We start from the raw sequence: 13,486 nt of genomic DNA, 5'->3' as shown, positions 1-13,486 counted from the left end.
TTTGATCAGGAATGGGTGTTGGATTTTATCAAATGCCTTTTCTGCATCAATTGATATGATCATGTGGTTCTCCTTTGTTTTATTTATGTGGTGGATGCTTTTCCCCATCCTTAATTTGAGTACCTTCCAACCTGATGGGCTTATCTTCTGGCACTATATCAGACAGTGTTTCACTGCTATTCATAATGTTTTCAGTGGCTAAATTTTTTCAGAAGTGAACTGCCTCTTACTTCTTTCTAGTCTGTCTTAGTCTGCGAGCTCTACTGTAACTTGTCAACCATATGGTTTAGGGGAAAACTTGGTGGTCTGTAGACAACAGGATGAAATATCGAAGTTTAGTGGGAATAAGAACTTGAGAAAGTTGTGGGCTTGTGGGCCACAGTACATTATTGCGTGTTTAAGATTTTGAGGTGGAGAACTTTGAAGATAATGAAAACCAGATAGATGATGTGAAGTAGAGGCAGAGAGGTCTTTGGAGTGAGGTTACGAAAGTGAGAGGCTCAGGTTTTGCATGGAATGATTATACCACTGAGAAGTAATGGCTAAGAGCATGGACTTTGGAGACAGATTATTTGAGTTTGAATCTAAGCTCCATCATGTTACTAGTAGTGTGACCCTGATTAATTTACTTAACCTCTTCTTGCTTCAGTGTTCTAACCTGAGAACAGGGATGATAATGATGGAGGTAATTTCTTACAGGCTTGTTTTGAGCATTAAATGAATTGATCTGTGTGAAAGGTTTTGGATATTGCCCGGTACATAATGAACATAATGTAAGTAAAAGCTGTTATATCAACTTTGGAATTAGTCAGGGTAGTAAAGGGTAGTTATGTGGATGGGGGTGATAGAAAGTGGTATAACCAGCATGATGGAAAGAATCTCAAAGAAGAAGAAAAAGTATGCTCCTCTCCAGTATGGCTCTACCTACCTTTCTCACTTCATGTCTCACTACATTTTCATCTCTAAGTCCCTCTGAAACCCCCATGATAGACTACCCATTAGCCATTGCCATCTAGTTGATTCTGACTCATGGGGCAGAGTACAATTGCCCCCATAGGGTTTCCAAGGCTGTGATCTTTAAGAAGCAGACTGCTGCATCTTTCCACAGAGCAGCTGGTAGGTTCAAACTGCCAACATTTTGGGTGGCAGTCGAGCACTTAATTACTGTGGCACCAGGGCTCCTTCCATGACACAATACAGTGGACTTTATAAAATGACCATGCAGGCTTGTGGAATTCTGAGCATTGTTAGGTTGTTGTTATGTACTTTCGAGTCACTTCTGACTCAAAGTGACCCCATGCATAATAGAATGGAACACTGCCCGATCCTGCACTGTCCTCACAGTCATTGCTATGTTTGAGCCCATTGTTGCAGCCACTGTGTCAATCCATCTCCTTGAGGGTCTTCCTCTTTTTCACTGACCCTTTACTTTATCAAGCATAATGTCCTTCTCCACGAACTGGTCCCTCTTAATAATATGTCCAAAGTATGTGAAACAAAGTCTCACCATCCTCCCATCTAAGGAGTAGTCTTCTGGCTGTACTTCTTTCAAGAAAGATTTGTTCATTATTCTTTTATAGCAGGTAGAATAAGAGTGCTTTATACCTAGTGAGGCCCAATAAATATTTGACAAATTGAACCTAAATCTTCGGAACTTCCTTGAAGTTTCCATTTCTGTTGGTATTGGATGCTTGCTGGCCCACTTCTGAGTCTGCAGATGAAATTTATTTCTCTAATAAAGAAAACTTGCCATGTCAAAAAAGCTGATAGAAGCAACTTTTTCTGCTTTTGGCCTTTACACCTTATCTCTATGAGTCAAAAGGAAGAAAAGCTCAGTCCTACTTAGTCTGATTGCTTTCTGCTCACCCTATCAGATCAAATGCCAACATAGTAGTCCCTTTCTTGTCTGAGCATATCATGGTCAGCTGCTGTTCTTCTCCTTCTGCAAAGAATTCTATGCCTTCTCTGTCTGGTCCAGTCCATTCTATCTTTCATACCTCATATCCTGTTTTCTTCTCTAGCCTCTCTGGACACCCTAATTTCTCCCCTCTTTGATTTAACCAAACCCAAACCAAACCCACTGCCATTGAGTTGATTCCAATTCATAGTGTACCCCATTGGGTTTCCAAGGCTGTAGATCTTTATGGAAGTAGACTGCCTCATCTTCTTCCTGCTGAGGCCAGTGGGTTTGAATCAATCTTCTGGTTAGCAGCCAAATGCCTTACCCACTGCACCACCAGAGTTCCTTCCCTCTGATAAGTCATTTTATTTATAGTCATTATCTGTCATTTTGGTTCTTAATTTTCTTTTGCTCTTGTGTTTTCTTTTTGGAAGGGTATGTTGTGTTTCTCTGCAATGGTAGTAACCTCATGGGAGATAACCTTGTCTTACACTTCTTCATATCCTTCTAATTGTAGCCCAAAGCCATGCACATAACAGGTAGGTAGTTAAGAAATGCCTGTTGGATTGATTGAACTTTACCTAGAAGTTAATGAGAAGAAATGTAAGGGCTTTTTAAAATAAATTATATCCTCTATTTCTATTCCTACCAGGTCACCTATCACCTTGAAATGAGCTTCTTTGAAGTATATAATGAAAAAATTCATGACCTTCTGGTTTGCAAAGGTGAAAACGGGCAGAGGAAGCAACCTGTAAGAGTAAATCAATTTATTAGTTGTCTTTGACTTCTCTGTTCATAATGCATGGGATTAGATGAAGTTTTAAGATGATCAGGCTTAAATTTTTCCTGAATTGCTATTGTATGATTAGCAAATGATTAGGATTAACAGTCTAACTTTGTTATTTAGTAAATAAGCTGAGCATCACTATTAGAAATAAAATTACTTATTGGAATACCTCTTTTTATTTTAATCAAGTGTTGTATAAAAGATTTAGTTAGAACACTGAAATCAAACATCTAACGCCTAATCATCTGTAAAGCCAAGAAAGCAGTAAAAGTTTTTAAAATCTTTTTATTTGTAATTGTGGAGTATGCATTTCAGTGGCTTATTTAGCAAATTTGATATTTTACAGAAAATCTTTTCTGTGAGTGTTTGACAAATACATAGGCTTCTGTGTATATGTGTGTATATGTATATGTGTATATATATATATATATATATATATATAATATGCAAACTGCTACTTGAATTGAAAATTTTTAATTTTCAAAAGAACTTTGGAGCACAGAACACTTAATTCTAACATCAGTTGACTTGCCCAGTTTACTCTTGGCAAAACTCAAGGAACTTAAAAATAAAGCCTGTCATTGTCTTCTATGACTTCTACGTGTTTTATAATTTCTGGTCACAAAGTTTAAAATTTATAATGTAAAAACAAAGAAAATTTTAAATGTCTGAAATTTAGTAAACATGTTTATAGAGCTACTTAAAAGCATATAAATAATAGCTACTGAAGGTTAATTAAGAAAAAAACTGTAAGTCATCTGATGTTATAGTGTATTATTGCATATTGTGCCATTTGTGGTGTTGAGATAGTTTCTTAATGTCTTACAGATTTGTTTTTGTGAGAAACTTTATATTTATTTCTGGATATTTGTTTTTGTGAGAAACTTTATATTTATTTCTGGATATAAGAAAGATCTCTTTATCTTAAACTCAAAATAAAGAAAAAATAATAATTTAAAGTTACATTTATTATGAAATATTTATCATACACTTAATGGTGCTATTATTTACTTCTACTAGCTGAGAGTACGAGAGCATCCTATTTCTGGTCCTTATGTTGAAGCACTGTCAATGTAAGTGTTTGGTTCTCAAGTGCAACGAGGAGGGAAAATAAATGAATAGAGTAAATGCTATTTTCCCATAATCCTTATTTTATTATCATTTACCTCCCCTGCTTTGAAACCCTGAATAACTATTTAGCCTTCTAACCTTACTAATATTAAGTTCAATCTCCTTTCTCTTTTTAAATAGAGTGCTCCATGTTTTTATCTTCGTATTTTTCACAGCATCTACTAAGTGCCTGGCACAGAGTATTAATTATACTGAGTATGAAATAAGTATTTGATTTTTCTCTCCTCCACCCTCTTTGTTCTCCATTAAGTTAAACCTTCCCTCTCGACCTGCTTTGTGTACCTACCTATTACTTTAAGATTAAGAGAGATGGTACTAAGATGAGCTCAAAGTTGTTTTATACATACTAAGAGTCATTTGTCTTTCAACACTCTGAATGCTTTTCTCAAAGGAAAGAAAAAGAGATTGGGTATGAGTTCAGATTCGTTTATTAAATCTAGGATTTTGTTGAGACCCATGTGTTTGTGGATGTTGGCACACACGTAAAGAAAAAATTTTGATTTCATGATTATAGATTTGAATATCGTAATGTTAAGATGCTAAGATATTTCATTGTATTAAGAAAAATCTTACTTTTTGGTACAATTAAAATGTTGTGTTTAGAGGAGGCAAATTTATAGAGGCCAGAGTTTATTAATGGTTACTGGGGGAAAAGGAGAGGAAAAGGAGGAGTCATTTATTTTGGAGCAATTGAAGGCAATAGAAAAATTTGGAAGTAGATGGTGTTGATGGTTGCCAAGCATGATGAACATGATTAATGTCACTGAATTGTAGATGTATAAAAATTGAAATGGCAAATGTTTTGTTATATATATATATTTTACCACACACAGAAAACCATTATTTTATTTCCTTCCTTTTATGAATGGGATAAATGAAATACTCTGTGAGAATTAGTACAAAGGTTATTATGAGAATAAGAGTATCATCATCAGTAAAAACCTTTTTTTTTTTTTTTTTTTTAACTTTTTAAAAATAGGAATGTTGTCAGCTCTTACTCTGATATCCAGGTAAGATTGAATATCTGTATTTTATCTTCTCATGAGATAGAAAGATCATAATAATAAATATTCATAAGAATATTTCTCTTTAATTGCTGGTTGCATAAATAGAAGATTAATCTTGCTAATTTACCAAGAACTTCTTTTGTTAAACTTTAATCAAAAGCATTGTTCTTCCAAATTAAAAAAACAAAATTGACTATTATGTCAGTTTTGACTTATAGCAATAGCCTTTTAAAGGCATTATTTCCTGATTCAGATTTCTGTGACAGAAGAGAAAAAAAAGGCAATGGGAATACAAATTATTAAAAGATAAGCACTTATTAATAATCTCATTTTATAAACTAATTATAAATGTGTCTATGTTACCAGATGTGCTTACTTAGCTTTGTTGTTCTGTAATTTGTTGTTCCAACAAATTATAGCCTGCAGCTTTTACCTCCTTCCTTTCTTTATTATTAGAGTTGGCTAGAACTGGGAAATAAACAGAGAGCAACTGCTGCTACTGGTATGAATGATAAAAGCTCCCGATCTCATTCCGTTTTTACCCTGGTTATGACCCAGACCAAGGTATTTTTTTGGTGATTATTTTATTACATAAGACAGTAAATACATTTAAATTTCATAATTATCTTATTTTCCTCTTTATATCAAGAATTTAAAGTACAGTCATATAAATATGTAAGTTGTTGTTGTTGTTGTTATGTGCCGTCGAGTCGGACCCAACTCATAGTGACCCCTCCTTGGGTTTCCGAGGTGATATCACTAAGGAAGTAGATTGCCCAACCTTCCTTCCGAGGAGTGGCATATGTAAGTGGAGTTGGGTTTTTGAAAGTATATACAGATACGCGATGCTTACCATCCATGTTAACGTTCTGAGAAGTAGGACATTATGTGAGTTGGACACTGCAGGGCTTTTAGGCACACTGGTCTAGGGGCCGCTGTGCAACACATGGCCTGGGCAGCTCTCTCTGGGCACATCTCAGGTGAGCACTCAGCTGGGTGCTGCATAGCTGTCACTGCCTTCTCTGCTATATCAGCTTTAGGAAAGGCCAGCTTGCCCATAAGAACCTGCCTAGGGAGAGGACAGGGTAAGTAAGCTAAGGGGGCTGAGGGCACCTGAGCCAGGGCTGGGGCACCCGAGGTGCCTTCCTATCCATTGATAGTATATGGGACCACACTGGGCAAAACATGGGGACTAGAACCACTCAATCATGGGAGCTGGACCAGGGTTGGGAGTTTGGGCCTGGGCCTCCATCACCACAGACTAGGTAGCTTCCGGGCTACTTACAGCAGATGGACGGAAGTGGGCTCTGACCTTAAGACGAGGATCTGGCATCCTGGTACTCAGAATACCTGGGTGCCCTGGTCTACTGATGTATATGTAATCAGATGCTCAAATGGATGTTAAGTGATGGATAACTGAATAACTTTTGGTATATAACGGCAGTGTATTATTCTCATTATTTTTTAAATTGGTAATGCACGATAATGGTAGAGTATTTGGAAAAACGTGAAAAAGTAAAAAGATTAAAAGAAAAAACTCAGCCATGGGTTCCACTGCTCATATAAAACCTCCCTAAATGTGTTGTTATATAATCTTTCAGTTGTTTTATTATTATATTTAAAGAAATTTGCAAAATCTGCAATAATTTTATGCTATTAAAATTCTTTGCAAAGATCATTTTTAGTAACTATATAATATTTCATTGCCTATTACAGTTCCTTAAGTTTTTCTCTGAGAAGTTTGTTGTTTTTTAGATGTTTTGATATTAAAATGCTGGCATAAACAACACATTTGTGCATGAAGCTTTTTCTTTGTGACTCTTTCCTTAATACATCTGGATACTTGTGGGGTTTTAGTCTTTAAAGTCATTTCTTTTATTTTGGCATAATCCAACCATTGTTCAATGAATATTTTAGTAGAATATGTGAATATTTATGCATTATGAAATTATCATAGATTCTAGAAGGAATACTTTTAAAAAAAGGAATGCTTTTAAAAAAAGGAATGCTTGGTAATCTTGAAGATGTATATTGATAGCAAGTCACTGAAAAACTTAAGATTATTTTAATATCATTTTGCTACAGACAGAACTTGTAGAAGGGGAAGAACATGATCACAGAATCACGAGCCGCATAAATCTAATAGATCTGGCAGGCAGTGAGCGCTGCTCTACAGCTCACACTAGTGGAGATCGGCTGAAGGTAAATGTGTTTTTCTCATTTTGATGCAACTTATTCCTGAGGACATTACTTTCAGGAGATTACAAACTGAGTAAACTTTCCAAAAAAAAGTATCTTTATCTGTAGCCTACGGAATACATTGCTGTGGTTTAAGGATGGATGCATACACTGGTTATGATTATTTGTCAAAGAAATATTTTAGTAAATTTTGAGTCATGAGATAATGGAGTCATGAGTTTATGGAACAAAATACTTATTCAGTCTTTATACAAAGGGAGAAGTACATTTTGTGAAATTAGTTTATTGCTGAGTAGTTATTAGAAACTTAATTTTTGAATTTTTTATTTTATATATAGGAAGGTGTGAGTATTAACAAGTCCTTGCTAACTTTGGGAAAGGTTATATCTGCACTCTCTGAACAAGCGAACGGAAAGAAAGTTTTTATTCCTTATCGTGAATCTGTTCTTACATGGCAAGTATCTTTTGACGTAACATATAATTAATAATATAGACTGACTTTATGTAATGCAGAGATAGAGAAAGAATATAGCCTAGTGATTAACAATACATGGCAAGTATCTTTTGAAGTAACATATAATTAATACTATAGACTGACTTTATGTAATGCAGAGATAGAGAAAGAATATAGCCTAGTGATTAACAATACAGACTCTAGAACCAAACTGTCTGGATTTGACTTTCAGCTCTACTTCTTACAAGCTCTGTGACTTTGGACAAATCACTTAACACTCTGAGGCTCTGTTTCCTCATCTGTAAGATGGGGATAGTGTCAACAACTACTTTAGGGTTGTGTTGTTGTTGTTATGTGCCGTCCAGTCGGCCCGACTCATAACGACCCCTCCTTGGGTTGCCAAGGCAGTATCACTACGGAAATAGATTGCCCCATCTTCTTTCCCCAGATCAAATGATTAATATAAAACTCTTAACACATGTTGTTGTTGTTGTTGTTGTTATGTGCCCTCAAGTCAGACCTGACTTATAGCAACCATTCCTTGAGTTTCGAGGCAGTATCACTATGGAAGTGGATTGCCCCATCTTCTTTCCGAGTAGTGGCTGGTGGATTTGAACCGCCAGCCTTCTGGTTAGCAGTCAAGTGCCTTAGGCACTACGCTACCAGAGCTCCCAAAGAGACACCCGGCTACCTGGAGGGGAGCTGCCGGTGGGTTTGAACCGCCAGCTTTGGGTGCGGCAGCTGACTTCCCAAGGCCCTGAGGCTATTCCCTAGGGCCTCTTAATGTATAGTATGTGCTGTATGAGTATAAGCAACTATTATTATACTTATTAGTGCCTAAATTTGTGAATCGGTAGCTCTGGTGGCATAGTGCCTAAGGCATTTGACTGCTAACCAGAAGGCTGGTGATTCAAACCCACCAGCCACTCCTCAGAAGGAAGACTGGGCAATCTTCTGTGGAGATACCACCTCAGAGACCCAAGGAGGGGTCGCTATGGGTTGGGATTGACTGGACAGCAGTGAGTTTGGTTTGTTTTTATTTTATGTGTGAAAATATGTGGTATCACCAAAAAATATTGCTATGTATAAAGTAAAATTAAATGATTTTTGTTTACTTGGTACCCATTGGTAAGCAATAAAGTACTCAATACATGTTTTAATTAATGAATATGTGTTTGATTATGTTGTTGTTGTTTTGCCGTCGAGTCGGCCCCGACTCATAGCGACCCCTCCTTGGGTTTCCGAGGCAGTATCACTATGGAAGTAGGATTGCCCAACCTTCCTTCCGAGGAGTGACTGGTGGGTTTGAACTGCCAGCCTTCTGGTGAGCAGTCAAGTGCCTTAGGCACTATGCTACCAGAGCTCCTGTTTGATTATAGACATATTACATTCAAGTTACATCTGTTTAGATTTAATTTCCAATTCTGATAAACATATATATATAATTCTGGTAAGACTGCATCTCTATTTGACAGAATGTGTCTTTATAATTATTGTTATATTTGCCAGCTCAAAACCTATAAGGGAAAATCTGATTTTTTTCAAGCATTTTGAAAGTTAAGAATAGTGAAATATATTCTATATTAATAAATGGTATGCTTTGTATCCTTATAGTCCCTTTTCCTTAAAATAAACCTTTTGCATATTGTAGAATACAAAAGCTTGGTTTATAATCCATTCGGTATTTTCAGCACTTATTGAATGGCTGCTCCAAAAGATTGTGGTAAAAATGGAAATATACAGATGATCAAGACACACAGTCCTTTTCCTACAGTACCTCACAGTCCAGGAAAGGGAGAGGTATCTTACTATCTGATAATTAGCCATATTTTAAAATCTCTGTACAGATTATTGCTTTGTGAAACAATATAAGAAATGTAAGAGAAAATAGTGTTTATGAGATCTAAATACAGCTACAGATATCAAAAAAATATTAAAATGTTATTTGACTTAAGAGCATATTATATTATATACTCTCTTGGTTTGTTTTGTGTGTCCTAGATAATTACTGTTACTAGGTTTTCATGACACAAAGTCTAATTATGACATGTATATATTTTTTTCCTTGAAGGCTGTTAAAAGAAAGTCTGGGTGGAAATTCAAAAACTGCAATGATTGCTACGATCAGTCCTGCTGCCAGCAATATAGATGAGACGTTAAGCACACTGAGATATGCTAATCAAGCCCGTTTGATAGTCAACATTGCCAAAGTAAATGAAGATATGAATGCTAAGTTAATCAGAGGTGAATGTTGTTCTAAAAAATGTAAAAATTGCTTTGCAACAGCTGTCTCATGAATAAATTCTTGTCTTGGAAATACACAATTTAAGAAAATCAGTTACTTTCTTATACCTATTTATGATAGATTCTAGTCATCATCCCATAGTGGTAGAGGAAGGTAGATGGAAAGGCAGTGGGAAAGAGAATTATCAGGTATCATACATGGAAAAAAACAATCAGAAAGTGTTTTAAAGTAGTAGAGTGTGGGCAAAGGGGAAACAGTAGGCATACAAAAAGAATTTTACAAAATACGTTACAAATATGTACAGCAAATTAACATTAAAGATATTTATTTTATTTTTTTCTTATGATAATTCCTCCATGGTCAGCTCCGTTCTTGCCTAGTCCTTCAAACCAGAGATTTGATCTTGAGTTTCTAGCATAGGCCTACATTTATGTATGCTAAATGCTGCTTTCTGTTTATGTCTCAACGATCACCCACCTATGGTAGGCTTTACATACCTGCAAGGAATCTTGATTTGCACTGCTTTGTACCTTTGCTTATGTGGAACTACCGTCTTTTCATATCCCTTTGTCTTCTGGTCCTTTTTAGCAGCAGAACATGAGTAGACCCTTTAGAGATATGAGCCAGAGTAGAATCTGTTTTCTATATCATAGTTTATTCCTTCCCTTTTGGATCTCCTCTGTTTTACAAATGGAACCATTTTCATTAAAAATAAATATTTTGAATTCCAAGTGGAAGAATCTTTGATCTTTAGCCAACGTATCTTATGAGTAAGCTTTGTCTGGGATCATCTCAGCTTATGTCTTTTGTCACAGCATCCCCTTTGCTTCTCAAAAGCATCCCACTTTGGCCATCTTACTTGAAGGGGGTCAAGGCTAGGTGGAGATGTATAGGTCATGTAACTAAAGTAAAACTGATGTCTTCAAATACTCTGTTTTATTCAGTAATATTTAAAATTCAAATAAAATAAAAGATGGGAGAATTATGCCTGATGTAGAAATTATTATACATCAAGTGTTATTTATCACACATTTTTTATAAATATTTAGAATTGAAAGCAGAAATTGAAAAGCTAAAGGCAGCTCAAAGAAACAATCGGAATATTGACCCTGAACGATATAGGCTCTGTCGGCAAGAAATAACATCCTTAAGAATGAAACTGCATCAACAGGAGAGAGATATGGCAGAAATGCAAAGGTGGGATATAATCAAAACTTTAAATTTTAAGCATGTTCCTTGGGATCATAGGATGAGCGGGGGCCTGATTAAGACACGGAGACTGTCTTCCTACCTTATGTATGAATAGAGCACCCCATCTCTAGACAATCAAATTTTTAAATATTTGTAGTTGTTCCCTAAACCTTATTGATGATCTAGCCTCTTGATTCTCAATCTTCTATATCTGAATGTCTTTAACTTTATTATTTTGTTTATCTTTGGAAAGGGTGTGGAAAGAAAAGTTTGAACAAGCTGAAAAAAGAAAACTTCAAGAAACAAAGGAGTTACAGGTATCATTTCAATTTTCTAAACTGATTTGAAAGTAAAAGAGAAATATGCCAATAAATGTATGAATTTAGTTTCTCAAATACTTACTGTATACTGACTGTAGAAAACAATGCCATAAAGAGAATTAATATAAACAATTGTTAAGATCAAGATGGTGATTCTTAAAACTCCTAAGCTAGTGGGAAAGTTAAAACTAGTTGTATTCGATTTGGCTCAACAAATAGTTATTGACTATCTGGGTTGGGCCAGGAAGAAGGAATGGCAAGGTTTTTAAGATGCAGCTGTGGCTGTCAGAGAGCTTGTAATCTTAAAGAAGGCATGGTGGTGGTGTTGGGTGCCGTTTAGTTGACTCTGACTCATAGTGAGCCTACGTGACAGAGTAGAACTAACCCTGTAGGGTTTTCATGTTGAATCTTTCTTGGTTATAGTCTTTCTCCTATGAAGTGCCTGTGTGTGTTTGAACTGCCCAGCCACTAGGGCTCCTTGAGAGAGGTTCACAGAACGTAAACAGATGACTGAAATGTGGTGTGATTTAATTAATTGAGCTATATGAAACTATCATTTTTGTTAGTTGAATATTGGCAACTGCATATGAATCAGCCCAATGCAATAAAAATATGAGGTGCTGGAGAAAGGAGGGAGTAATTAACTTTGAGGAGGGTGTTTGTCAAGGAGGGAGGGACAAGTAAGTAGTGTGTTGCACAATGAGCAGCAGAGGAATACTGTTTTCAAGGTGTGCAGACACAACATGGCCTGGATGTCCAGAGAATTAAGACATTTTATATAGCTGGAAATTGAAGTTAGTAGTAGAGATTAGACTGGACAGAGATGCAGGGTTCAGATCATGATATGGTAAGAACTTGGACTTAGGCAATTAGGAGCCACTGAAGGGTTTTAAATGGAAAAAGAACAACATGAGCGTACTTATGTTTTAAGACAGACTCCTCCAGTTGTAATGTGAAAGGTATATTTAAAGGAAGAGAGAAGACTGACGATGACAGAAAAAGTTACTTAATTAAGAGTCTGCTGTTGAGGTTAAACTCTGGTGACACAGCAGTTAAAGCATTGGGCTGGCAACCAAAAGGTCAGTGGTTCAAACCCACCAACCACTTAGTGGGATAAAGATGAAGTCTGCTTCTGTAAAGATTTACAGCCTTGGACACTCTATAGGGCAGTTCTTTTCTGTCCTATAGGGTCGCTATGAGTCGTAATTGACTCAGTAGTGGTGGGATTTTGGTTTGGTTGTGTTAAAGCAAAAGATGATGAGATCTTGGAGTTAAGCAGTCACAAGGGGATCGGATAGTGAAGGATTTGGAGTAAAGAGATAGAAAGGGGGTAAAATGATAGGCTTGGTAATGTTTTTGGATGTGGAGGTTGAGAGAAATGGAAAAATCAAGGATGACTCCCAGGTTTCTGAAATGTGTGTATTGCCACTGTGAAATTATCAGCTCACCATAGTGGTGAAGGAAAGAGTTAGATGATAGTGAGTTGAGGAATCACTGAGAGATGAGGAAATAGAGCCACATGTATAGACTTTGAAAATCTTAAATGAGAATTGTAAGACACAGAGTCGTGAGAGCTTTGAAGTCAAGAGAAGGGTTTTTTTGTTTGTTTTCTTTGGTGTTTGTTTAAAGAATGGTTGAGACTTGAACATTTTTATAGCAATCAGAAAACTCCTTAATGCAGTGAGATTCTAAAAGAGAGAAGATGACTCAAGACCAAAGGTATTGGCAATAAAAGAAATATTTGAAATGATAGGTAGAGAAGTCCTATAAGAATTCAGAGGAAGGGAAGAAAATTCCATAGGAATGACCAGTCCAGCTTCATAGAAGAGGTGGATTTGAGTTGAAGTTTGGGTCAGATTTTGGTAGGTAGAGAAATGGAAGAGGGCATTTTAGGAAGGGAAAATTACATGAGAGTAAATGTAGGAGAGTTTAAAGGGGATCAGTTTTACTGGAGCACGCAGTTTGTGTAAGGTGATAAAGTAGGAGAGATATCTAGAAAACCCAAAACAGTCAAAAATCTACTGAAACTAATTTAGAGATTTAGCATCATGGCAGGACACAAGATCAACATCCAAAAATCAGTTGGATTCGTCTACACCAGCAAAGAGATTGCTGAAAAAGAAATAAGGAAATCAATACCGTTTAAAATTGTTGTTGTTGTTGTTGTTATGTGCCGTCGAGTCGGCCCCGACTCATAGCGACCCCTCCTTGGGTTTTCGAGGCAGTATCACTACGGAAGTAGGATTGCCCAA

The 13,486-nt window shown here is 36.3% G+C and overlaps 1 protein-coding gene across 1 annotated transcript in view; it reads left to right on the top strand.

Annotated features, from left to right (window-relative positions):
- The window catches only part of KIF14 (kinesin family member 14), a 107,155-nt gene that overhangs the window by 24,590 nt on the left and 69,079 nt on the right, over positions 1-13,486 (top strand). The window contains exons 4-12 of the mRNA XM_007941098.2: positions 2,553-2,651; positions 3,708-3,760; positions 4,798-4,828; positions 5,282-5,389; positions 6,911-7,027; positions 7,363-7,478; positions 9,550-9,722; positions 10,773-10,920; positions 11,168-11,231. Coding sequence (XP_007939289.1) covers positions 2,553-2,651; positions 3,708-3,760; positions 4,798-4,828; positions 5,282-5,389; positions 6,911-7,027; positions 7,363-7,478; positions 9,550-9,722; positions 10,773-10,920; positions 11,168-11,231 — 909 coding nt within the window. The remainder of the gene's footprint in view (positions 1-2,552; positions 2,652-3,707; positions 3,761-4,797; positions 4,829-5,281; positions 5,390-6,910; positions 7,028-7,362; positions 7,479-9,549; positions 9,723-10,772; positions 10,921-11,167; positions 11,232-13,486) is intronic.

The sequence above is a fragment of the Orycteropus afer genome, unplaced genomic scaffold, assembly GCF_000298275.1.
Source record: "Orycteropus afer afer isolate SDZICR_OR568_19922 unplaced genomic scaffold, OryAfe1.0 scaffold00075, whole genome shotgun sequence".
In the NCBI taxonomy this organism is placed as follows: Eukaryota; Metazoa; Chordata; class Mammalia; order Tubulidentata; family Orycteropodidae; genus Orycteropus; species Orycteropus afer.
This window is presented reverse-complemented; position numbering and strand designations above follow the sequence as displayed.